Below are 25703 nucleotides of genomic sequence, written 5' to 3'. Positions count from 1 at the left end.
GAGATAAACACAAAAAAAAAGAAAAGAGACTGTTTTCATAACAGAGAACCGAAGAAAGAGTATAGAGAGAAAGAGATTGTCTTCTTTTTTTATTATTTGTTCAACAAGATTGTCTTCTTCTTAATAGTGAGAAAAACGTGAGTAAGGGAGTAAATCAAAGAGGGCCCTAAGAATTCAAAATGTTGATGAGGTGGATAGTCCCTCGATATACCACGTCTACATACAAGGCCGAAAGACACATATCCCCTTATCTTTCAAACATGTGGGAAAGATCAAACATCACCCAATCTTGAACACTAGAGAGAGACTACTAACATGGCTGTCAGCTCAACAGTTTTGTCGTGTCCGACAATGCTGGGAAGAATCAGGTCTACAGCGGCGGAGATGAGAACATTACGGTCGGGAGCCAAGTGCCAGTTGTCAACTGTAAAACCCTCCAAGTATTCATCTAAATTCTCTACCGATGTTCAATTGCACGAGTCTCCTCAGGTCTCATTCTCACTCTCATTTCCTATAATGAGTTATATATATGCATCACTGTACAACTGTGTATGTGTTTGACGCGTTTCGGGAAAGTTCAGGCGTTGTTCGATGAGTATTTGGAGGATAAGTGTAGGGTTTTCAAAGCAATGTTTCCTGATAAACCTAGAAGCTATAGGCTTAACGAGGTAGCTAATATGTGTTACTTTTTATGTAAGTGGGAATGCTTTCGGTATCTAACAATATTTTATTTGTGCAGGAAGAATGGAGAATCCATATGTCACCTATAAATTTCCTCTTCCTCACTGCAAGGCCAGTGGTGGACATGCGGATTAGATGTAAATCCAACGGTCAAGATTATCCGCCTGATGTACCTCTAGACATAACCAGAGTTCTTGAGCTTAACATGGTAATAGAAACAGACACAACCCTTGACGATTCTCACTATTTTGTTCCCTTTTAACAGTTTACTTTCAGATGAAATGGGAGCTTCAAGGGCTTGGCCAGGTCATGGAACAGTCGGATTTCACTCTGGGAGTTCAAGGAGCATTGTACCCAGACCGAGGCGGAAGCCACACAAGGCTCAAAGGTCAATTAGAGATGAACGTAAGCTTCGTCCTTCCTTCGGTTCTTGCGTTTGTACCCGAAGATGTTAAGAGAAGCGTGGCCAATGCGGTTAGAAACGGTTTCTTATATGCGTTTGAGAACTCGAAAACGATATTTTCCACTATTTCAGCTTTGTAAATAATGTTTGGTTGTGATTTGGTTTCTACAGATTTTGACTGGTTTGGTGGATAGCATGAAGCATAAGGTTATTGAGAGCTTGCTCGCTGATTATAACAGGTTCAAGAATGAAAGAAAAACACACAACTAGTTCTCAATCTCAAGGCTTAGGCTCTAATTGTTTGAAATGTAATTTACGCTTGCGTTTAATAATAATAAAACAAAACAATTTGCATCATTTAGTATGAAAATACACAAATGTAATCGCAAACGCAAACAAGAGAACGTGATAATAGAAAAGGTGGCAAAGACATAACTTATCACACAGAAAGCCAGAAAAGGATTAAATAAAAGATGCACACCATTTGTTCAGCGACAAAGAGTTTAGATACAGAGGGATTACTTGGTGAGTTTGAAGTACAAGATGAGGATAATAGCCGCGACCAAAGCGGTGATAATGGCTCCAATGGTCCACTTGTTCCTGTTCATCCTCCTGGTCATGCCTGTCAAGATCTTCTTGCTCTTTCCGACATTTTCGTCTACTCCACTAAGCTGTATGTATCAGAGAACTAGCTATTGGTTAAAAGAGATACCAATCACAAGTAGTAGATAAATAAAACGTTAGTCTTCTTCATGATAAAACCGTGCTGAAGAAGAGAGTACATACCGTGTCGCCAGTGCGAAGGAGAGACTGTCTCTGACTGTGCAAGTCTTGGAGGACAGAAACGCCAAGCTCTTCAGTCTCAATCATCATTCTTCGACTGTCCTTGATTCTGTCAGTAGTTCGACCCAATCGATCGGTTGACATCATCAATCTCGCTCTTTGATCAGCCGAAGCCTGCCCTCAAATGTCATAGATCAATCAAAAGATGTCAAAAAAGATACTAGTGAGTTCTCTTTACATACCGTCTTTGTGTCAGCCAGACCAGCTTCAAGCAGCTCGTCGCGAGCAGCAGCGTTCAAGTTAGCAGATGTGATCCTCTTGACTTCGCTTTTGAAGTTGTTGAGATCAGACTTGAACTCTCTTAGTTTAACAAGGAGGCTGGTCCTAATGCTCGGTGGAAGGCTCCTCGCCTCAACATCCATTTTCCTAATCTGGTGAATAAGAAAAAATGTTAAAAGGGACAATAAAGAAAACACTGCTATATTCCAGAGTCACACATACCAATGCTTCAGCATTATCGAGGCCAGATCTTATCTCAGAGAGCTTCTGCTTCTTTTGTTCTGCAATTCAATCAGTAAAGGTATCATCAGCTATCAAAGGGAAGCAGCAGGGCCGGACCTGAGATTCTGGGGGTCTGGCCCTGCTGTATGAATTTTTTTTTTTGGTGGCTTATTTGTATGTAATTTTTTTCAAAACTTTTGGGGGCCTGTTGCGAATGTTTCAACTAGCATGGCCTATGGCCGGCCCTGGGAAGCAGAGAAAGGCTTGTAGTAACACATAAAAGAGGAAGGAAGGTAGGGGCAGTGGATGAGGAGCAAGAGATGATATGGAATTACTTACCTCCGTCAAGGGCAAGAGCAGAGGAGCATTTCTTGGAGAGATTGGCGGAGAGGTCGCAGTATTGGCGCTCGTAGCCGTTAAACACTTCAGTCATTGTTCCAAGGTAGATTGATACTCTGCACGCAACACACAATGATGATGATGAATCAAATAGATAAATGAAATCCAATTCCGCTAGGATCACTAACCCCCAAATTAGGAACAAATCAACAGTTCGCAAGACTAGGAACTGCAATTTTCTTCAGCGATATCAAAAGAGGATCGATGATTAATGTCTACAACAATCCGTAAACCCTAATAATATATATTGTTAGATCTCGAAACACATGTCAACACGAGGTTTATGCAAAAAAAAAGAAGCAAAATTCACCGATCGCAAGAGAGAAAAGTGATCGCCCATGAAACAAGCGATTAAAGCAAAAAAAAAAAAAAGGATTTAAAAAGGGAATAGATGAGAAAGGAAGAGGAGACCTGAGAAACGAAGAACCGTCGGAATCGGAAGATAGATCCAAAGGAAGGAAGGAAGGAAGGTGATCCGGTGAAGGGAAGGCGGCCTCCGTTGAATTTTATTATTATTATTATTCTGGGGATGGTCTGGTCGGAGGAAATATGCTCAACGGGATTGGGTAGTTATAAGCTACATCCACATACACTGTTTCTATCCTACACCAGCAGGCACCCGTCGTTTCTCTACATCTTTTCTTTTCTTTTATGTTTTCTTTTTTTTTTAAACTGATTTTTCAATATTTTAAACTTAGATGAAACTATTTATATGATTTTTATTTAATTTTTTAAATCCGTTAATTTCTATAAATCTTGAAATCAAAATTTAAATTTTTTTATGAATCATTGATCAACTAGTAGATTAAAAAGTTTTAACAAAATTAATAATAATTTTATAGTCTTTTTTTAGAAAAGTTGTTAAAATAGTTTGAATAATTTATGGTGGTTAGAAAAACTGAGTTTTAAAACAATTAGCTAAATACAAAGCATCTAAACGAGTTTTGATTATTTTTTTGGTAAACTATGAGTTTTAACCACCAATGTTGTGTTGGTCAAGGGTGGACACTTTATTCAATATCTGAAGTGACATCCGAACCCAATCCAATCCGAAAAACCCGAACCAAAATCTGAACCGAAACCCGAACTGAAATCTGAATCTAGTTTACATCTCTCATTTTATATAAAATATTTATATTGATACTACACATATTTTAAATTCATATGACATACATAAAATTACGGAGAAAAAGTTTTGCTACTCACTTAAAATGCATGTCAAATTTTTTATTTCAAAAATTAACAAAAAGTTACATCCAAAATTTAAAAACAATACCAAATTAATGTTTTTTTAGTTTCAAATTGTTATATCCAAATCTATTAACCATTCAATTTATTAAAAATAAAAAATTAGTTAAGTGAAAGTTATATTTTTAAATACAAGAAATTTGAGAAATGAAAATTTAATTTTGTTTTTTTCAAAATCTAAATATCTGAAACCGATCCGCAATAACTGAACCCAAACTAAAAATATCCGAACCCGACCCGAAGTACAGAAATACCCTGACGTTCTACACCTCTATACCGAAATATCCGATCCGAACCCGGATACCCGAACGCCCACCCCTAGTTGGTCCATTGCGCTAGTTGGTTTCCGGCGAAAATATGGAACCACGAGTTTTTATTATGTTGAAATATAATGGTGATATTATATAAATAACTTATAAGAAATGAAACAGTAAATTTTTTAAAAACAAAGAAAATAATAATTAATTTTTAAATTGCAAGATCCAAAATTTGGACTCAAATGATCTATGAGAATATATTAAGATAGAGAGACAGAGGTATGTTCAAGAAAATATTTGTGAGGAGATTCCAAATTTTCTATAATCTATGTGCTTTTTTAAATAATTGAAAATTATTAAGCTTTTGTAATTGTGGTAGGTAGCTTGTAGTGGAAAATTTATCCTACTACTTACACATGATAATATCCAAATTGAAGTGAATATACAACTATAATATAAACAACTCTAATTTGTGAAGCTATATAAAATTATTGTCTTTGAATTCGACATGCATATCTTTAACATTATCCTATCTTTGTTTTTGTTTAGTAAAGTTGATTACTGTAATTTTCATTAAAAATATTATACTTTTGTAATTTTTCCATTAGAATAAAATAAAATTATTTTTTAAAAAACTAATTTAATGAGAATATTTTAATTTGTATTTAGAAATAAAGGTAAAGTAATAATTTTTTAGAAAAGCTCAACCCTATTTTGACATTATTCTGTTTCAGAATGAAAAATACATGAATGGGTTGGCGGCACCCTGAAAAGCTCACTCAGTTCAACTGTTCATTTTATCTGTCCGTTCTATTGGTAAACTCAAAAGCCGATTTGTGCAACTTGTGACAACGCTTTCCTGAATCGCCTCCAAGCAAATCTCCAATCAAAGCCATAATTCCAACGTGACATTCCATAAAAATCCAAAAGCTCAAAAGTACTATATTCAAACAAAAGGCTATACTGCAAAGATATAATATTTCGATATAGTTTCTAAAAAAAACTTCTCAATAATGCTTTTCTGTATAAAAACAAATCCTTACTACTCCACCACCACCGTTCTGAGTCTTAGTTTTCCGGTACCACCGGAGTATCCTCAGGCTTAGCGTTTCGTCTCTGAAACTGATCAAGCTCCTCTTGAGGGAACACTTCAGATTGCAGAGAAGGAGATATCTTCTTGACATGAAGCCAAGTCAGTTGCCAGAAACTATCACTTCCAATATCATCACCCGGTAGTAAAACACCCGTCGTCTTCATCACCAGCAACGTGTTCTTCAGCAGTTCCGGTATGAGTTCATGGACTTTCTCGCTGCGTTTCCCTCTGAACTTGGTCGACATGTAAGTCTCCATACGGTCCAATACACCAAGCCAGAGTCTGCAGAACGATGGTTGCTGCGAGATGTCTTGGAGAGCTTGAAGAAAGGCCTTTGACATGAGCTTTGTGGCGAGCACAAGCGTTTCTTCAACTGTTTTCTTGAATGTCTTTCTTGAATTCTCGATCGAAACAGCGAGCAGTTCGTCTAGCAACGGGAAGATTGCGGCGTCGAAGCATTGGAACCATATTGGTTGTGGTAACATGATTCCGTCTGCACCGGCTATTGATCTCTGTAGCATTGAGATGGCGTGGTTTCTCACTTGGTCGCGTTGATCAAGACAAACACTTTTGAGGTTGTTCACAAGCCTGAGCCACATCTCTCCGACGTCTTGACTTAGTTTCCTCATAGCTTCATCTTCTCCCACCGAGTTTTTCGCCTCTTGAGACCACCTAGCAAGACAGAACACAGAGTTTGACATTAAGTCGATGGCTGAGATAGACCGATCGATTTCCCCGACACGGGATTCAGCAAACTGCCTAGCTGCATCCGAACAGAGAATGTAGTTTGCTAGCAACAGGTGAGCTCCTTCTGACATTATAAACCGGAGAGCTTCGAATCCAGCATCAGAAGCTTCTGGATGTCGAGCTGTGATTGATATCAGAGATATGATTGTTCTCCAACCAACATGAGATCTGACGTGAGATGCATTCGCTTTTACAAGACGGGCTACTTCTTGCGTTATGGGCTCACAGTATGCATCAGCCACTCTTGCATCAAGTTTGAGAACCAGTTGGAGTAATTTCAGAAGCTCATCTGTTAGATTCTCCTTGTAAGGCAATAATCTCTGACAAATCTTCAACACACCAAACACAGCCTTTTCCACAAGCGGGCATGGTGTCGCCGTTGATTGAACTATACCCGAGATGTGCTCGTAAACAGTTTGCCAGATCAGTAGGATTCTGTCTCGGTTGTTTAGAGTTACTGCAATTAAAAGCTCCAGGCAAAAGACAGCACTAGCTTTATCTTTCGCGGCTGCCTTTATGAGAGAGTTTACTAGCTGTTGCAGGGACTCAGCTTGGAGAAACTTGCTGTCTGAGAATATGCTATCAATATGACAATCTTTCACTATACCACGAGCGTGCTTATAGGCTGCAAGTTCTTCCTCGGTAGGTAATAATGGCTTTGTCTCCTCCATGTCAAAGGACAAAAGCTGGCTAAACCGACCGATAAAACTAGAGGATTTTCGAGGGGTCTCTGAGGGTTGTACCTGTGATACTACTGATAAGGGATTTGCTAAAGGTCTTTCTTCCTCTGGGTCATCCGCAGCATCACTAGCTATATGAGCTGGTAAAATCTGGAGTTTGTGGAGGCTCAAGACACATTCCAGTATGTTTTTCCATCCCGAAGTGATATAGTCGCCGTATTTGTTTGCGATCAAGAACACACTTTCAGTAGCCATTCTTGCTCTGGCATCTTCTCCTATAGCAAGAACAGCTTCATCAACAGATAACGACGCGAAGAATGGCGTGAATTTGCAGAGAGACACGACCAGATCATCCAATACACTATTCAAATGGTAATACGCTGAAAGTTTTGCAATGGCCAATAACCCATCAACACATCTCTGCAGAACATCTTCTTGCTCTGCTTGCTCAAAAACCACAGATGTAGCAGCAATAGTGGGACCGGACACGATATGAAACATGTCACGGTCCAGATACGATGCGCTGTCACATATGATATAGGGACTGGTTTCTTTGGACTTGTAAATCACACTAATCCACCGACTGGAGGTCATCATTTGGAAACCGGTTCCTTGATCTGGGATCATCTGAATCTCACTGTCGCAGATTGAATGATAAAGCTCAGATAAGTATTCCCTGGGAAGATCTGCGCCTCCATTTATGCACCTGTTGTTACGGATGAAATCTTCTTCAGTCATCTTTTTCTTGACCTGAGTGTTGTGGTGATCTGTGTTCAGCAAGATAATCGAATAAGATAACAAGAGGGCAGCGTCTTTATCAATCAATATCTGTGGTGACTGCTCATAGTATCTCTCAGAAAACGCTTCAAGCACCCTCTGTATCTTCTGCGACTCGCCAGGCAATCTAAATGTCCCCACAAAGAGACGCAGGGCGTTATCAAGATTCATATTCTGGAAGTCAAACGTCTTGGCAAACTCATGAAGAACCTGAACACAGAACTGGTCATGATTTCCCAAGAAATCTCCTATAAGGTTCTTATCTATCCCACATGTATACCTGAAGAAACATGCCACACTCTTTGGATCAAGTTCTTCAGGTAACAAGTGCATCGCTTGGAGTTGCTGCAGACCTTTTTTAGGATCACTGTTAAAATGATCAGCACCAACCATCAGCTTTTTCTTGATGTGCTTTGACTTTCGGACAAAGGGAACCCATAAATTAGGATCTCCGTAGTTCTCACATCTCACTGTCCAAAATGCTTCGTATCCTTCTTCATGTGTCGAAACATTTGAACCCGGCAATTCCTCACCAACCCTTTCAGCCATTCCCTGAACCATGGAGATTAACCCATCCAATGCAATTATGTGCATAGCAGATAAAGGCCCGTTAACTGGGAAGGCACTCTTTGATAGCAAATTTGAAACATCTTCGAACACATTACTGCATGTTATATCACAATCGAAATTCGCAAACATTTCAGCCATGAAAGTATGCTGTCTGCAAAAATCAACCAGAGCTTCCATAGCAACCTCCTGTTGCTGGTAAGAAGAGCCATGCTTGCTCTGTGCAATCCTCAGAAGTACGCATGAGAAGAAAGCTTCAAGCTGTACCTTAAGTTCAGTACGGAGAGTCAGGTAGAGATTAAGAACGATGCTGCAAACTGTAGAAAGAATCAGAGGGCTCATCGACATACCAAACTGCATCAAGTTACAGAATAACTCATCCTGAATCAAACTCAACAATTTTGGGTGCTCACGGAAAGAAGAGCCTCCAAGTTCTATAGCAGAATTAATTAAACCCAGAGCGAAAAGAGGAACGTCTTCATCAAATGCTATAGGGTTAGATCTGGAATTGACTTCACTGTTTTCTCCAATATTCAACAGAGTACACAGGAAATGAAAAATCTCTACCATGCATGGAATACCAAAAGGCGCCAACATTGCATTTTCACCATTCGCAGCAACATTTAAGTCATCACTGACCTCAGCTCCCTTTTCATCTTTTTTGAGTACTGTTTCTGGAATAACCATCTCAGAACTTGGAGAATCTTTCTCAACGCCGAGAGTATCAATACTTCCATTTTCAACTGTGTTTTCTCCAGAATTCTGATCCCACTCCACTGTTCCCACCTAGACACGAAAGAATACAGTGAGAAATTTGTGGAAAACAAACAGTCAGACAAGATAGTCAACACAATTCACCATTAAACTTAGTCATGAGGCATCTTCTATCAATCAATACGCATAGCAGATAAATCATAATACGATACAACTTTTTGCGTTCACTGAAGCATGTTAAATATTCTATCTATAGAACAAACATATAAAAATTCTAGCAAGGAAGGTCAAGTTGAATCACCTTATCGCCGACGGGTAATTCGCTTTCATTAGCCAGTGGGCCGATATAAGGAAGCTGAGAGAAGATGCATCTAACCAACTCATGCATCGTATGGCGTGCTATACGCTGCAACAACTCACTTTTGGAGCTAGACTGATGAACAACACGCAAACAAGTGTTGACGATGGTGCAAATATCCTGATTACTCAACCCACTAGCCGCCTTACACTTTATACAAGCCAGAAGAACCTGAAGTATCTTCATCAAAACCACTTCCTCGGAGGCAGGATCAGTCACCTCAAAACGGCAGCTTTTGACAGCATCCACTATGATATGCATCGCCTCTCCCACATTCACGGTGTCAAGCGTGAAAACATCAAGGGTCAAGATCTTGTAGACAGACGACAAAGCAACGCCGGTGATGGGAGCCCCGGTTTCATCAGAGAGTATAACATCCAGAAAGGGCTGTATGTACAGCTTGGGGTCAACGTTTTGGCAATTGCTTTGCCATGAGAATATCTGCTTACGCAATTCTTTCAAAGAATGGATAAGAGAATGCTCCAACTGATCATCATCCGCAATGTAGCGGACACCCCAACGCACGTTCCTCCTCATCACAGCCAAAACTGCGCCGATCTCGGAGTTGATCATAGACGCCACAGCAACTTTGGACGGTTTGTTGAACTCTCCTCCATGGAACGAGTTGCTGCTTCCCGATGGATGGTGATTCTGATACCCCATAACTCGTCCTCAAACACCAATACACACACGAAGCATGTAGAGCTGCAAATTCAAAACCATACAATTCAGATCTCATTGAATCGCAACTCAGCAAAACTACCTATTAAAACTTAAGAGCTAATACGTAGAACAGTTTGAAACTTAAAGGGAAGGAGGAAGAGGATCGAGAGACTCAGCCTACCTATCTAACGAGACCAAATGTACTGGAGAGATCGGGATCGGAGAAAGAGATCCAGATTCTACTCTTTGAAGTGTTTCTTTGGGTTCAATGGCGTATGTGTAGAAGCTCTCAGTGTATGGTGAAGGATCGAGCCGATGCGGTAGAGTGGGAGCTTAGCCACGAAAACTCAATTGAGATCAGATCCTTGTTACTCCTTATTCGCCAGAAACGCGGCGACGGTGGATCTGCTTGCAAATGGCTATGTCGAGTGGGACGATTCTGGAGATCGGAGAAGCATCGGACGTGTCCTCTGAGAGATGATCGAAGAGAAGGTTGTGAAAGCGGAAGCTTTGAGATGGGCCGAGAGTTGGGCCACACTTTGTTACGAGATCTAGTTTCTGAGGCCCCTAAACTTTATGTCAAATATCTGTCTCATCTGTATGAAAATAGGGCGATTTTAGGTTTACAGCTTTCTTTATAGGGGAAATTACATGTTTACCACTTTTATGGTACCACTTTTCATTTTTACCACTACTAATGAGACATTTTCAAAAATACCTTCTTCATTAAGTGATAAAAGACTCTTATGCCCTTGTTATTTATATATATAATAAATCATTATTTAAAAAAAGAATAAATTAAAAAAAAATTAAAAATTAAAAAATTAAAAAATTAAAAAAATTGAAAAAAAATTAAAAAATGAAATTTTTTTTTATATTTTCGAATTATAATTTTTCAAATTCGAACTTTTAAAAAAAAATTGAATTTTTTTTTTGAATTTTTTTTATTTTTTGTTTTTAAATTTCTGTTTGAATAACGAAAATTATGTTTGAAACTATTTTTTAAAATTTTTTAAGTATTTATATATTTATTAGAATCATAAATTTCACATTCCAAAAACCCTACCTACCCCTCTACTCTAAACCCTAAGTCTAGATTAGTTAACCCTAAGTTTAGATTAGTTAACCCTAAGGGTATAATTGTATTTTACCCTTCATTAAAAGTGAGGGTAAAAGTGGTTAGTGTAAACATGAAAAGTGGTATTATGAATGTGGTATTTGTAGCAATTTCTCTTCTTTATACCACTTATAGTTTTTACCACTACTAAAAAGACATTTTTAAAATTACATTCTTCATTAAGTGACAAAAAGCTTTTATACCTTTGTTATATATATATATATATAATAAATCATTATTTAAATAAATAAAAAAATTAAAAAAATAATGTTTTCGAATTATACTTTTTCAAATTCGAACATTTTTATAATTATTTTTTTGATTTTTTTTCAAAATTTCTTTTTGAAAATCGAAAATTATGTTTGAAACTATTTTTAAAATTTTTTTAAATATTTTTTAAGTACTTATTTATATATTTATTATAATCTTAATTTTCACATTCCAGAAATCCTACCCCACACCTCGACTCTAAACCTAAGTCTATATTAGTTAACCCTAAGGGTATAAGTATCTTTTATCCTTCATTAAAATTGATGGTAAAAGTGATTAGTGTAAACATGAAAAGTAGTACTATAAATGTGTCATTTGTGACAATTTTCCATGAAAATATTACATGACAAGCTTTTTACTCACATACTAGGTGTTTTCCTGCACCATGTGGAGAAAAAAATTTAAAAAAATTTTAACAGATAAATATAAATTATATTTAAATTAAAATTTTATTAATATTTAAAATTTCTTTTTAATATAAATTTGATTTAATTAAACATAAAAATTAAGATAAAAATTATTTTGTGTATTTTAAATTATATTTAAGAATATGCATGTATATATTTAAAATTATAATCTTAGATAGATTTTTATATATATTTATTTTAATTAAATATATTTGTAAAAACCTGCATAATTATCAAAAATTAAAACTAAACAATATTTATAAAATTTATAGATATATAAGAAACTAATGATTTTACGATTAAATTTTTGTAATTTTCAAAAAAAAATATATACATTTTTGAAAATTTTAGTAGTAAAATTGTATAATTCAAAATATATAATTAAATGATATTTCAAAATTTGTAATGCCATATTTGAATATATTTAATTTAATGATGATTGATGAGTTATTACCGTACTAGTATGTCTCTCCCGTGCTAAGCACGGGTATTCTTTCATTGTTTTAAATAAATTTGAAAATGTTATTTTTGTTCTTCATAAATAACAAAGCCTCTTCTTTTTAGTTCAACTTAAAAGTGTTGTGACCAGAAAATATATTAATTTTACATACAGAGAAATCTGCATAATTATAAAAAAACGTAATTGATGATACATGACATTTTACTATATTTATAAGTGAAATATAGTAAAATAAATATTGCATAATTTAGATATTATACTTGTTTGACCAAAATTTGAGATAGTATGCTAATAATTTTTATATGTGAATATATTTACTTGTCGACAAAAAAAAGTAAACATATTTAGCTGATTACTTATTTTATTTTACCAAATTCAAAATGGCCTCAAGCCTATCCAGACATGCTTAGGACAGCATTGTAATTAATATTATAATTATTTTTGCTTTTTACAATCGTTTGAAACAATGTCTGATTAACACATGTACTTTGGAGGTTGGTAAAGGTTCTAAAAAGTTGTAAGATTAGGATTTTTGTGTGTTTCTCTCTCTTTGTTTTGTTGATTTTTCATTTTTAAAAAAAGTTAAGGACCTCTTACCATTCCCTCGTTGGAGTTGGTCTTATATGTTCAGCCTATGATATCTATAATAATAAAATAGAGTTTTCTCTCACCTCAGCACTCCACGTCATTATTCAGCATGGGGCATTCTTTGACACGTGTCTTCCTTTGTTAATCATACGAATAAGCTTTCTCGCAAAGTGTATTTTAATTTGGGCTAACAATTAATAATATGATTAATGAAATGGGCTTTTATTGTTTTTCATAGGAGGCCCAACTTTAGTTAGGATTTGCATCACTTTTGCTGGCAGATTTGCAGAGCGAATCGCTGTGTCTTTTCAGATTTCACCATCTCTGACCTTCATCTCTCTGTAACGTCTTCAGTTAGCGTCTTTATCACCATCATTACGTATTCTATACCACTCCTCCCACTCTCTGGAATTAAATAGGCATTAGCATCTGCCAAGATAACCTCCTCAAGCTTCGACTGTAAATGTGTTCGTCTCTTGCAATGATCAGTCCTATCGCAACAAAATCCCCAAGGTCACTCTCTATGAAGAATCAAGAGTGTTCGCGACGGTCACTTAAGCTGTGGTGGTATGGCAATATCTAAGAAAATGGTTTGGATATCCAGTCGATAACATGATCGTTGAATCGATCATCGTTCTAAATGGTCGGATTTTACGGCAACAGATTTCTCTGAGAAATTTCCGGCGTAGGAGGAGGTAGCTTCAGCGTGGACCAGTATATAGATTCCGGAAACTGTGGATATGATTCACAAATGGCATTCTGTTCCAGAGGATGCTTATTGAATCCGTGATGGAGACGAAAGTTATGACGGGGAGATGATTAATCCCGGCAAATCTCTGTTGGATGCAACTGTCTGTTTCGAATCGCCGGCTGCTCTTCTGACCACTGATGTAAAGCCGGTACCGTTACAGAACTCAATTGGATTAAATCATTGTCATTAAGAATATAGAACAAAGATAACCGATGTCTTACTATGAAGATGATAGCATATGATAAATACAAGTTTATAAAATAGATTTTGCAGAAGAAGAAGATCAGAGGATACAGACAATGAAGAGAAGCCATAGGAGTCTCCATGGTAATAAGTTGGATCTCTATTGGGTTTTTCCTCAGAGAATTTCTATGGCGGAAAGAACGCTCATTGACTGTACTGATAATAAAGGAGAACTTTATTTTGTCTTTCTTATCTATTACTATTATTTTTTTAATCTTGGTTTTGTTTCTTTCTGTTTTTTCATTTGCGAAAAGAATCCAGCTACTAAACGACGACTTCCCCAGATTAGCAAATAGCAACTCTGAGAGTAGAGAAACGATTCAAGTCAGCTTAATCCCCCTATACATTAAAAGAGAAGTCACTTTAGTGATTTTTGCTGAGGTGGCACTCATATAGAGCTTCTCAGGAAAAATGTTATAATTCTATTGGCTGGATTTTTTGAATTTTTCTTTTTCATTTATTTTAATCAATCACTTATGTAGACAAGCCCAAAACTATTGTTGATTTCGTTAAGCCCATATATAGCTAGGAGATAATAATTATCGATTTAGTTTAGCCTTGGGTACCCGTTCGGGTTCGGGTCGGGTATTTCGGATTTTCGGGTATTTCGGTATAGAGGTGTAGAACCCGTTCGGGTATTTCTGTACTTTGGGTCGGGTTAGGGTATTTTTAGTTCGGATTCGGTTATTTCGGATCTGGTTCGGATATTTTGATTTTGAAAAAAAAAATTAAATTTTCATTTCTCAAGTTTCTTATATTTAAAAATATAACTTTCAGTTAACTAATTTTTTATTTTTAATAAATTGAATAGTTAATAGATTTAGACATAACATTTTAAAACTAAAAAGGCATTAATTTAGTTATTTTTTTTTAAATTTCGGATGTAACGTTTTGTTAATTTTTTTAATAAAAAACTTGACATGCATTTTAAGTGAGTAGCAAATCATTTTTTTCGTAATTGTATGTATATCATATGAACTTAAAGTATGTGTAGTATCAATATAAATATTTTATATAAAATGAGAGATGTAAACTAAAAATATAAGGTTAATTATACGTATGTTCGGTTATCTTCGGATATCCATTCGGGTTCGGGTATTATCCGTTCGGGTTCGGGTATCCAATCTCTCCTTATTCAATACCCGTTCGGGTATTTTGCTACTTCGGTTCGGATTTCAGTTCGGGTTTTTCGGATCGGGTTCGGGTGCCACTTCGGATATCGGGTAAAGTGCTCATCCCTACTAATTAGGTTGTTTGTTTTTAATAACTTACCTTTATAATATAGATTACTTGCGCAAGTTGAAATCATTAAATATGCAAATAACTTATTGACAAAATTTATTTTTAATAACTTACCTTTCTAATATAGATTACTTGCACAAGTTGAAATCATTAAATATGCAAATCACTTATTCACAATATGGATTACTTGCGCAAGTTGAATACATTAAATTTTATCGATTTAGTTTACCATTGGGCAAGATTTAGAATTAAGACAAATATTAAAAACTTTCCTTATTATTCAAACGGTAAACTTGCGCATGTTGATATCATATTTATTATATTGCTTACAAAATATTTTAATGTTTCTAATTACCTTGTTTGTTTTTAATAACTTACCTTTCTAATATGGATTACTTGCACAAGTTAAAATCATATCATATGCAAATCATTTTTTGACAATACACATTTAATATATTTCTTTAAACGATTTTATTATTTATTGTGCAAAATATTAAAATCATTAATATGAGAATAAATCGACTGTATATATATAGGAGACACCTAAGGTCTTAAAATACAAACATTCTCTTTTCATTCTTTAAAGTATTATTCACAAATATCTCCTCTCATACTATTAAGGTATTACGACAATGCTGCTTGTGTGCTAAGATAAATGTGTTTAGACGCAAAGGCTCCTCATCTTTAGAACCTTGAACTCACCTCTTTGTGTCTTGTCTCCAAAAAGCATGTCTGATCTATCTTTTTCATGTGTTAAATACTGGTAACGACAATATGGTCTTCCTTTTTTTATATGTAGACCAGGTCGTGAGAGTGATAGTGATCCAGAAAACCTTGATTGAACATGCTGAGAAGCTTCGCCAAGTTAAAGCAGTTCTTGAAGAGGTTCTTTAGTACTTTCTCTCTCTCTCTTTGTTGAATATTGTCCGGGAAAGTATTACATAGTATCATTTAGTAATATTATCTTATATCATTTTTTTTTGTTGAATATACTATCTTATAAGTAAGCTAACATTATGCATTTTTTATTTAATTTATGAGGTCATTTTCACACAGCAGAAAACCTTTTGGAATGGCGCAGAGAGGAAATTTCTCAGGGAAATACATGAAGGTTCAACTAAAGCCGCTGAAGTGGGATGGTGAAGGCGAAGAATAAAGACCTGTAGAGGCCCTTATGATTCTTAAATACGGCGGTGTTCTAACTCACGCTGGTAGAAAACATGTGTTTACATACTCTACCATTTAATTTGTCATTGTTATATATATATATATATATATATGTTTTCCAAATATGGAAGAATTGTTTAACTTATTGACGTTTAACATCACTTGCCATATAATCTAACGAATATTACAAATAACAATTTATGAAAACTATTCTCGAAATTATTGAAAGACTAATAAGATTTTATTTATTACTTTTAATATATATAACCTATAAAATAAAATGAACGAAATTTTATATAAGATAATTATAATAGTTTTATCCTCTACTTGATGAACTGTGTTCGAATATAATTATATAATAACTATTTTAAATATTATAAAATCCAAAAATGTAACCACATGGTGGTGGGCTAGTGGTCTTGAGGTAGTTAACACACCAATACGGACCCGGGTTCGAATACCCCCTGTGGCCACGAAATGCTTTACGCCCTCCCCAAGTTTAAAGTTATCGCGGCGTTGGTGCTGGGTCCTTGGGTAATGGGTATTAGTGCCGGCTGGTTCCGGGCCAGGGGGATTAGATGGTTGGCAATCGGAAACCATGTGCGGATTACGGGCCTTTGGGCAAACGGAAACCACGTGCGGATTACGGGTCACCTTTGAACCTCCTGTTAAAAAAAAAAAAAAAAAAAAAAAAAAAAAAAAAAAAAAATCCAAAAATGTTTATTAATATTATTTTTTAATTATTTATCGTTGTTTAAAGAATAAATTTATCATAATTTTAAAATAATTTATAAAATACTTACAAAATGCAAGGCAAAGTTACACTTTCAAGAGTTAAGTCGAGATCTGGATTAAAAATCCTAATAACTGGTAAAGAAGAGAAGCCGAAGACAAAAACATTGAATGTTGTCTACAAACAAATTTTTCAGAATATTTAGTAGTCACGTACGTAATTTTAATCTACTTTTTTCAAATACAAATTTTAAAATATATAAACTGTTACAATTATTTATTTTTTTTATTTGCCAGATGGGTTGTGATGAGTTAGGAGACCGATGACGGTACGTCAATTTAATATTATTTCATGTTCAATAAAATTTAGAAATTTATAAATCTATCAAATAATGTTAACCCATCAAATTGCTTACACAATTTATTTAATTTTTTTCACGTTTCTAATTGAATTTGCTTTCTTTATCGAGAAATGTACATCATAATTTATATTATTTATGGATTCGGGGTCGGGTTATTTCAGTTAATGCTTCGGGTCTGGTTCGGGTCTTTTTAGTTCGGATTCGGTTATTTCAGATCGGATTCGGATATTTAGATTTTGAAAAAAAAAATTAAAATTTTCATTTCTCAAGTTTCTTATATTTAAAAATATAACTTTAAGTTAACTTATTTTTTATTTTTAATAGATTGAATGGTTAATAGATTTAGACATAAAAAATAAAACTAAAAAGGCATTAACTTAGTTATTTTTTAAAAAAAATTTGGATGTAAGTTTTTGTTAATTTTTTAAATAAAAAACTTGACATGCATTTTTGGATCGGGTTCGGGTGCCACTTCGGATATCGGGTAAAGTGCCCACCCCTACTAATTAGGTTGTTTGTTTTTAATAACTTACCTTTCTAATATGGATTACTTGCGCAAGTTGAAATCATTAAATATGCAAATAACTTATTGACAAAATTTGTTTTTAATAACTTACCTTTCTAATATGGATTATTTGCGCAAGTTGAAATCATTAAATATGCAAATCACTTATTCACAATATGTATTACTTGCGCAAGTTGAAATCATTAAATATTATCGATTTAGTTTACCCTTGGGCAAGATTTAGAATTAAGACAAATATTAAAAACTTTCCTTATTATTCAAACGGTAATTTTGCGTATGTTGATATCATATTTATTACATTGCTTACAAAATATTTAATGTTTATAATTAGGTTGTTTGTTTTTAATAACTTACCTTTCTAATATAGATTACTTGCGCAAGTTAAAATCATATCATATGCAAATCATTTTTTGACAATACACATTTAATATCTTTCTTTAAACGATTTCATTATTTATTGTGCAAAATATTGTGCGTCATTAATATGAGAAATAAATCGACTGTATATATATATGAAACACCCAAGGTCTTAAAATACAAACATTCTCTTTTCATTCTTTAAAGTATTATTCACAAATCTCTCCTCTCATACTATTAAGGTATTACGACGATGCTGCTTGTGTGCTAAGAAAAATGTGTTTAGACGCAAAGGCTCCTCATCTTTCATCGACTCTGCCACCCACTTTTCCTTGGAAGTATTATATGCTACTTGATGAATCGACTCTGCCACCCACTTTCATCGACTCTGTCACCCACTTTACCTTGGAAGTATTATAGAAAGATTAATAATGTTTTATTTATTACTTTTAATATTTATAAACAAGTTGACAAAAAAAAATATTTATAAACTATAAAATACAATGAACGAAATTTTATATAAGATAATTATAATAGTTTTATACTCTGCTTGATGAATTATGTTCGAATATAATTATATAATAACTATTTTAAATATTACAAATATAAAAATGTTTATTAATATTATTTTTAAATTATTTATCGTTGTTTAAAGAATAAATTTATCATAATTTTAAAATAATTTATAAAATACTTACAAAATGCAAGGCAAAGTTTCACTTTCAAGAGTTAAGTAGAGATCTGGATTAAAAATCCTAATAACTGGTAAAGAAGGGAAGCCGCAAACAAAAATATTGAATGTTGTCTATAAACAAGTTTTTCAGAATATTTCGTAGTCACGGTACGTAATTTTAATCTACTTTTTTTTCAAATACAAATTTTAAAATGAATAAACTGTTGCAATTATTTATTTTTTGTATTTGCTAGATGGGTTGTGATGAGTTAGGAGACCGATGACGGTATGTCAATTTAATATTATTTCATGTTCAATAAAATTTAAAAATTTATAAATCTATCAAATAATGTTAACCCGTCAAATTGCTTACAAAATTTATTTAATTTTTTTTTGCAAGTTTCTAATTGAATTTGCTTTCTTTATCGAGAAATGTACTTCATAATTTATATTATTTATGGATAATATTTTGATTTTTATTATATTTTCTTTTAATATGTCTACATAAATGTTTGTTTATTATTTATGGAAAAATAATATTATTCACCTAAAATAAAGAATTACGAAACATATACAATACAATTCTAATCAATGATAATATAAAATTTGTTACTTCTAAAACTATACACTATTTATTCCATTTTTTGAATGAAAGTATCTTCGTAAACACACCAAATATTTTGTGACGTTGCAATTATACATACACACAATATCTGCCTCTTCATACTGGCGTTACTGTGTTCCCTCTCCTGAAGTACGGACCGAGAACACAGGGTGCGGACCGATCATGTTCTTATGCCCGCACCGGTCACCTAGTAGTCTTAATGTTGTAATCTTTGAAAAGGAACGCTTAATAGTCAACTTTTGATTCTTTCCTGTAATGAGGATATAGTTTTGCATTAATTCAGCCATGTAACTTTTTTAATAGTATTTATTATGACTTAAACGGGATTCATTTTAATTAAAGTAAAGCTGGCTCATTGCTTCGAGGATTTTTTTTTTTTTTAACGAGTGTTTATTATGACTTAAACAAGTGCGAGTGTAATATTGGCTCCTCGCGAGTCTAAGTAAGGGCCTGACTGGTTCAAACGCAGTGGTTGCGGTTGCAGTTGCGGGAGTTTGTGCATGCGGGAGGTTGCGGTTTCTAGCGATTTTAAGAGATTTGTACGACTGGTATTGCAGTTAAAAATTGGTGCGTTTGCGGGTGACTTATGACTGGTTAACTACCAAATGCGGTAACAGTCAAATAATAAATTAACAATATTTACATTTAATATAATTATAAAAATATCAAAAATCATAAAATTATAATAAATATAAAATTTATATTTAGAAAGTTATAATTTTAATTTTTGAAAATTGATTGAAATTGTTTTTATTATAAAATTTTATAATATTAATTAAAATATAATAGATATATTTTAATATTTTCATAATTTCAATTTTAAATTTTTATTAAATATTTTTACTTTTGTATATATATTGTTTTGAAAAAAAAATTTACCCTTCCGCAACCGCCCGCAACCGCAAACGCTAGCTGGAGCCAGCTTTTGAATTTATGAGATTCGGAGCGGTTTGAAGCGGTTTAGAGCGATTTGAGTGATTGTTGCAAACCGCCGAAAACCGCTAGCAACCGCAAAAGCTGCGTTTGCGGGTGGTAGCGGGAAAACCAGTCGCCCCCTAAGTCAAAATTTGAATCAGAATTGATGTGAAACATGCGAAACCGAACGAGTAGAGCAGATTTGTCCAATTTCCTAACAACAATACAAATTGTATCCTATCTCACCAAACGATTTATCTTAATATACACAATTAAATTATTTTGTTGTATAAACTAAATCAACTAATCGAATATACAACCTCACTGTCAACACATCAAATTTATACTCCAGTAGTTTTTTCACAGACAAAATTTTATAAAGTCAAAAAAAATTACGCTATCATCACTTTCAAATGTAACAAAAAACACGAACACCCAATAGATTATAACAAATATTTTAACTCAAATAATACATATAGTTTATCTGAATAATATAAAAAAAAACTCTTTTTACCGAATTATCCAAAAAAAAACCCAACCGAACCCGAAGTGGACGCAGAATTTATAGGATATTAGTCAGTTTCTACCATCGTTATCCAAACCGAAACAAAAACCAAAATAGCCAATCTGAAATTCATAAATAATTAAATAGTTTTTCTTTGTAACAAAAAAAACAAAAACCGAAAAAACAAATCGGAATCAAACCAAAAACCGAATGCCATAGAGACAACCAAATTGTTTCAAGTGATGTTTAGACAAAATTGAAATACTTGAAAAAAATAATTGGCCAAACCATACATCCAAATTGTTAGCTTACAATATAAAAAATGAGAACTTATATTAAATATAACACCATTAATCTATAAAAATATTTTCAATTAGGATGAGGGAAATTTCCAACAATTTTTTTTATAAAAAGTTCAACCAATGCTAAAATAATCTACAAAAACATAATTAGTCAAACATTAGAAACTACAGAAAATTTTCATTATAAATTGAAAATCTAATATAAACTGAAACAAACATATATTATAAAACATCATTTGTTGTTACATAATATATTGTAATTATTATTTATGACATCATTGAAACAATTCATATATTGCTTTAAAATATAACTTTTTTTATAATTTTATCACATTAGATTTGATTTTAAATTGATTTAGCTTGGAGGTGGTTGTATTAATTTATTATCGTGAAAAATTAGTTATTGTAATAATATTAAAATCTGATACTCTTAGAAATAAAAAAAATATTAGTTGTTCTTACTTTAGATTTCTTCAATTACATCAAACTGAAATGAAAATCAAATATAAAAAATATTAAAAATATAAAAAATTATATTTTCCTTAATTTTTAATTTAATAATTTTGTGTTTTCTGACAAAATAGAATTGTTAGTGGTCTTTTTAATTCAAAACCAAAAAAATCTAATAAAATTTAAAATATAATTTTAGAATAAAAAGAGATTACATTTATTATATCCAGTAAAAAATAAAATTTCAAATATTTTATAACATAAAAATTTATTTTGATATAAAATTATTTTAGTGTAAAATCACCCGCCCGTAGGGCGGGCCAACCTCTAGTTTATTACATAAAATACTGTTCAAAATAGTCACTTAAAGGTTGTACAAATTTGATATTTAAGAAATTTCAAGCATAAAATGTTTTTTTTACATTTATTGATGTTTAAAGAGAGAAAAATAATTCATTGGCAAAGTTTTGTTTAATGCTCCTTTGAATGGTTAAAAGGTTGCATCTGACCTATTTATCAAAACGTGAGCGGTATGTGAGTTGAGAGTCTTCCTTCTCTTCCATTCTTCTTTAGTTGTGTCGACTTTAATCTAGAATATCTCGTTTTGTTTCTTCAATCTAAGCAGAGAATCTTCTTGTAATTAAGTTTGATTTTTCTGACATTCATACCTCTTCATTTCACTTTTAATTAGTCTGCTTATTGACTTTCGTTTTTAGTCGAGAGCTTTGTTCAGAGGAAGAAAGTCATGGCCGTGTGAAGATGTGGTAACATCGGTTCTTCTACAAAACAAACTAAAAAGAATTCAAAACTGTACAACATCAAATAACTAAATGTTGAGACATAACTTTAATGCTAAATCATTTGCTAAATAACTATAATACGAACTCGTATGCACCACCTACCAATGTATACTTGTGAATTTTTGTAAACCATCTGTAAGTTTTGCTTAATATTTTGCAGAATTATTTTGTACACAATTTTTATCGTTTCCCTAACTTCAAAAACCATTAGATTGAAGAATAGTCTTTATCAAGAGAAGAAAAAAGAAAAGAAGATATGATGTTGTCGCTTCCAAATCAAAAGAATGGGAGAGATGAAATCATTTCTGTGACTTCGTGGATGAAGTAAACAGTTTGAAGTAATTTTATTTTTGTAGAAGTTATTCATTTAAGGTTGATGTAATGGAGGAGGTGGTGGCGATCATGGTTGTGCATGTACGTAATGGTTGATGCTGATACAATAAGTTTGCTTTTTTTTTTTTTTTCTGAAGTGAGGGAAGAAATAAAGTGTTTGTTTCGATTGTTTTTTTCTTTTCAATATTTGTTTTTGAAAAAAAAAAGAATTATTTAGGTGGTGAAATAGAATTGGTCGAGTGACTTGTGATCTAGTATATAAGGGATTCTAATTTTTTTTCCAAATATATAAATCGACATTAAATGTAATATATGAGTTATTACTATATTTTAAAAAAATTAACAAAAATATAAATTAACATTAAATATAATTGTCCATGTTATATTAAGCTATAAGCCATGTCATTAATTTTAGTAGCTATGTCATATTATTTTTGTAAAAATGATTGTAGAAATGACATGTGACAAAATTACTTTTCAAATAATGTATAGGGGATTTACATCCACTCATACTTTCAGCATGTGAGATACTTTGTGCTTGTAAATTTCCCAAAAAAATTTTATAGCCTAAAATCTCTTTTTTCATTGATCCTTAAAACCCTAATCCGCCACATCTACTCTATAGCGATTACAGTTTTCACGCCGATGTTTCATACAATCTGATAAGGGTCGCTAGTAGAAAAGAATAAGGTGGAAGTGGGGATGTTAGTGGAGAGGATAAGGTGGAAACGTGGTTACGGTGGAGCACCTAATTGTTATAGTGGCCATGCTGTGGGGCCAGTAGAGGTAAGGTCTTATGGTGGTGGTGAAGGAGGAAGAGCTGGAGGTGGAGCCGTGGAGGTGGATCAGAAGTCGGGATGAATGGAGGAGGAAGAGCGGGAGGTAGAGCCGTGGAGGTGGATCAGAAGTCGGAGTGAATGGAGGAGGTGATGGTGGAGGAGCTAATAAAGGAAGTGGAGCTTGTGAATGTGGATATGAAAGTTGTGGTGGTTAAAGAAGTGGTTAGCAATCATGGAGGCATGGAGGGTCATATGGTGATGATGCTCAGCGGTCATGGATCATGGAGTGTTTTATGGTGGTTCAGAATCCCAAAATCGAGTAGTCTTAACCAACAAAACCTTCACCCATCACCTGTCTACACCACTATTGACCACATCCACTAAAACCTTAATCATCTCTCATCCGCTATCCATGACCACATGCCTCCATCCATATCTTTCTTTTTCAAATCTCCTATCCACCGCGACATGCCCTCCCATATTCATAATCATACTACTCTTCACCACAACTAAAAAACCTTTCACCATCCCTCAACCATGTTCACATCCACAATTTCATTGATTTCATATACACAACTACGTCGACTTCGTATCCAGAATTTCATTAAGGTTATTTTGGTTAGACTGAAGACAACTTCTATACTCAACGTACTCTACAAGTTTAAAGTATGTCAAAGTGTAAAAAACACAACCCAAAGTATGTCAAAATGTAATGCTCTCTGTTTGAATTTGTAGTGCCTATTTGTTAGCGTATATACACTTTCAGATTGGTAGATGAATTTTAAAAGATATTTTTTTTAAAAAAAAATTGAGATTTCATTGATAGTTTTATGGATTTTTAAAATATTAGTAAAATTATTTGTTATGGTTTAATAAATTTTTAATTCTATGTTAAATTCTTTGTTAGTCAAAAGTTTAGTTTTCATTGATTTTATAATTCTATTAAATTATCTAGCTATAAGGACATAGATTATCAATAATTTTACTTCATAAAATTCAAATTTAGAAATACTATATACGTTGATAAGATTATTAAATATATGTATAAAATACATTTATACAACACACACACTTACTTTGTAACTGTTAAGAAAAGGATAGTAAACCAAAAATTAAAAACAAATCACAAAATAGTAGACGAATAACTTGAGACAATTAATTTCATGTGAAAAAGATCATGGAAAACTTAAAATAAAAACAAGTAAAACAACACAGTATGAAAAAATCATTATTAAAAAAATTAAAGAGCTATTATAATACCAAATAATTATATATATTTTTTAAAGTTTAGAAAACATGTATATTTTATATTTAGAAAAAGAATTTTTGAAAAAATAAGAAAATTTATGATAAGAAATAACAATCGATGATAATTCATAAAAAAATATATTTGATAATCAATAAGACTGATGATAGCAATCACATCTTTAAGAGACTTCGAAATCCATCAAATAAATGTAAAAACTGTTTTTTTTTCTTTCTAAATGATGATTTATAAGAGGAAATTTACATGAAACAATCTCTGAGGGTTTTGTCATTCTTGTATATGATGACAGAGTATGCCAACTTGTAAAGTCACTTTATAGGCTTAAACAAGTTCGTAACAATGGCACAAAAAATTTGACAATACAATGATGTCAAATGGTTTCAAAATTAATGAATGTGACAAATGCATATACTACAAAACTACCAAAAATATGTATGTTTTGTTGTGTCTATATGTAGATGATATGATCATTATTGGAAGTAATAAAGATATTATCAATCAAACAAAGAACATGTTCAAAGGAAAATTTGAGATGAAAGACTTGAGATTAGCAGATGTAAAGTCACAAGAAATTCAAGCGGAATTATCTTAACCCAATTTCATTATGCTCAAACAATATTAGAGAGATTTAAAAATTACTCTAATGGTACGGCAAAAAACTCCGTTAGATCCTTTACTTCACTTAACAAAGAATTCAGGTGAATCAGTGTCACAAAACGAGTATGCACGTTTGATCGAATAGTCTCATGTACTTAACCAATTCTACTAGACCAGATCTAGCGCACACAGTAAACATACTGAGTTGATATCCAAGTAATCCTTGTCACAAACACTGGAAAGCTATAACGAGAGTACCCAAAGATTTTGGGCCTCACTAGAGTAAAGAACCAACAGTTTAGAAGAATACAATAACGCTAACTGGATATCCGATTCTAAAAACTCAAAATCTACAAGTGGATAT

The 25703-nt window shown here is 33.2% G+C and overlaps 3 protein-coding genes across 4 annotated transcripts; 1 reads left to right on the top strand and 2 right to left on the bottom strand.

Moving 5' to 3' along the window:
- Positions 1 to 119: 119 nt before the first annotated feature.
- On the top strand, positions 120 to 1441 carry LOC106446045. Of its 2 annotated transcripts, none has more exons than XM_048777434.1 (5): positions 120 to 489; positions 582 to 668; positions 740 to 889; positions 958 to 1086; positions 1256 to 1441. In XM_048777434.1, the coding sequence occupies exons 1-5, from the start codon at positions 316 to 318 to the stop codon at positions 1352 to 1354; spliced, it is 639 nt and encodes a 212-aa protein (XP_048633391.1). In that variant the 5' UTR covers positions 120 to 315; the 3' UTR covers positions 1355 to 1441. The 2 variants fall into 2 exon arrangements, with proteins under 2 accessions (XP_048633391.1, XP_013743167.2); XM_013887713.3 differs by having other exon boundaries at positions 140 to 489; positions 958 to 1155.
- On the bottom strand, positions 1417 to 3301 carry LOC106446047 (vesicle transport v-SNARE 11-like). The gene is made up of 6 exons (XM_013887715.3): positions 3179 to 3301; positions 2708 to 2823; positions 2369 to 2427; positions 2110 to 2298; positions 1871 to 2041; positions 1417 to 1755 (listed from the first exon to the last, which is right to left on the bottom strand). The coding sequence occupies exons 2-6, from the start codon at positions 2799 to 2801 to the stop codon at positions 1603 to 1605; spliced, it is 666 nt and encodes a 221-aa protein (XP_013743169.2). The 5' UTR covers positions 2802 to 2823; positions 3179 to 3301; the 3' UTR covers positions 1417 to 1602.
- On the bottom strand, positions 2708 to 10385 carry LOC106446048 (ARF guanine-nucleotide exchange factor GNL1). Its single transcript, XM_013887716.3, has 4 exons — positions 10053 to 10385; positions 9152 to 9913; positions 3179 to 8922; positions 2708 to 2823 (listed from the first exon to the last, which is right to left on the bottom strand). Exons 2-3 carry the CDS (start codon positions 9869 to 9871, stop codon positions 5341 to 5343), a joined length of 4302 nt encoding a protein of 1433 aa, XP_013743170.2. The 5' UTR covers positions 9872 to 9913; positions 10053 to 10385; the 3' UTR covers positions 2708 to 2823; positions 3179 to 5340.
- Positions 10386 to 25703: the final 15318 nt, after the last annotated feature.

This window comes from Brassica napus, chromosome A4 (assembly GCF_020379485.1).
Source record: "Brassica napus cultivar Da-Ae chromosome A4, Da-Ae, whole genome shotgun sequence".
Lineage (NCBI taxonomy): Eukaryota > Viridiplantae > Streptophyta > Magnoliopsida > Brassicales > Brassicaceae > Brassica > Brassica napus.
This window is presented reverse-complemented; position numbering and strand designations above follow the sequence as displayed.

What these genes read in the sequence shown, in the direction of transcription:
- LOC106446048 (XM_013887716.3), bottom strand. Translation starts at nt 9,871, where the DNA reads ATGGGGTATCAGAATCACCATCCATCGGGAAGCAGCAACTCGTTCCAT. An exon ending in AATTACCCGTCGGCGATAAG is followed by an intron (nt 8,923 to 9,151) that starts GTGATTCAACTT and finishes TTTCGTGTCTAG; the next exon opens with GTGGGAACAGTGGAGTGGGA.
- LOC106446047 (XM_013887715.3), bottom strand. Translation starts at nt 2,801, where the DNA reads ATGACTGAAGTGTTTAACGGCTACGAGCGCCAATACTGCGACCTCTCC. An exon ending in TGCTCTTGCCCTTGACGGAG is followed by an intron (nt 2,428 to 2,707) that starts GTAAGTAATTCC and finishes ATTGAATTGCAG; the next exon opens with AACAAAAGAAGCAGAAGCTC. An exon ending in TCGATAATGCTGAAGCATTG is followed by an intron (nt 2,299 to 2,368) that starts GTATGTGTGACT and finishes CTTATTCACCAG; the next exon opens with ATTAGGAAAATGGATGTTGA.
- LOC106446045 (XM_013887713.3), top strand. Translation starts at nt 316, where the DNA reads ATGGCTGTCAGCTCAACAGTTTTGTCGTGTCCGACAATGCTGGGAAGA. An exon ending in AATTGCACGAGTCTCCTCAG is followed by an intron (nt 490 to 581) that starts GTCTCATTCTCA and finishes GGGAAAGTTCAG; the next exon opens with GCGTTGTTCGATGAGTATTT. An exon ending in GAAGCTATAGGCTTAACGAG is followed by an intron (nt 669 to 739) that starts GTAGCTAATATG and finishes TTATTTGTGCAG; the next exon opens with GAAGAATGGAGAATCCATAT.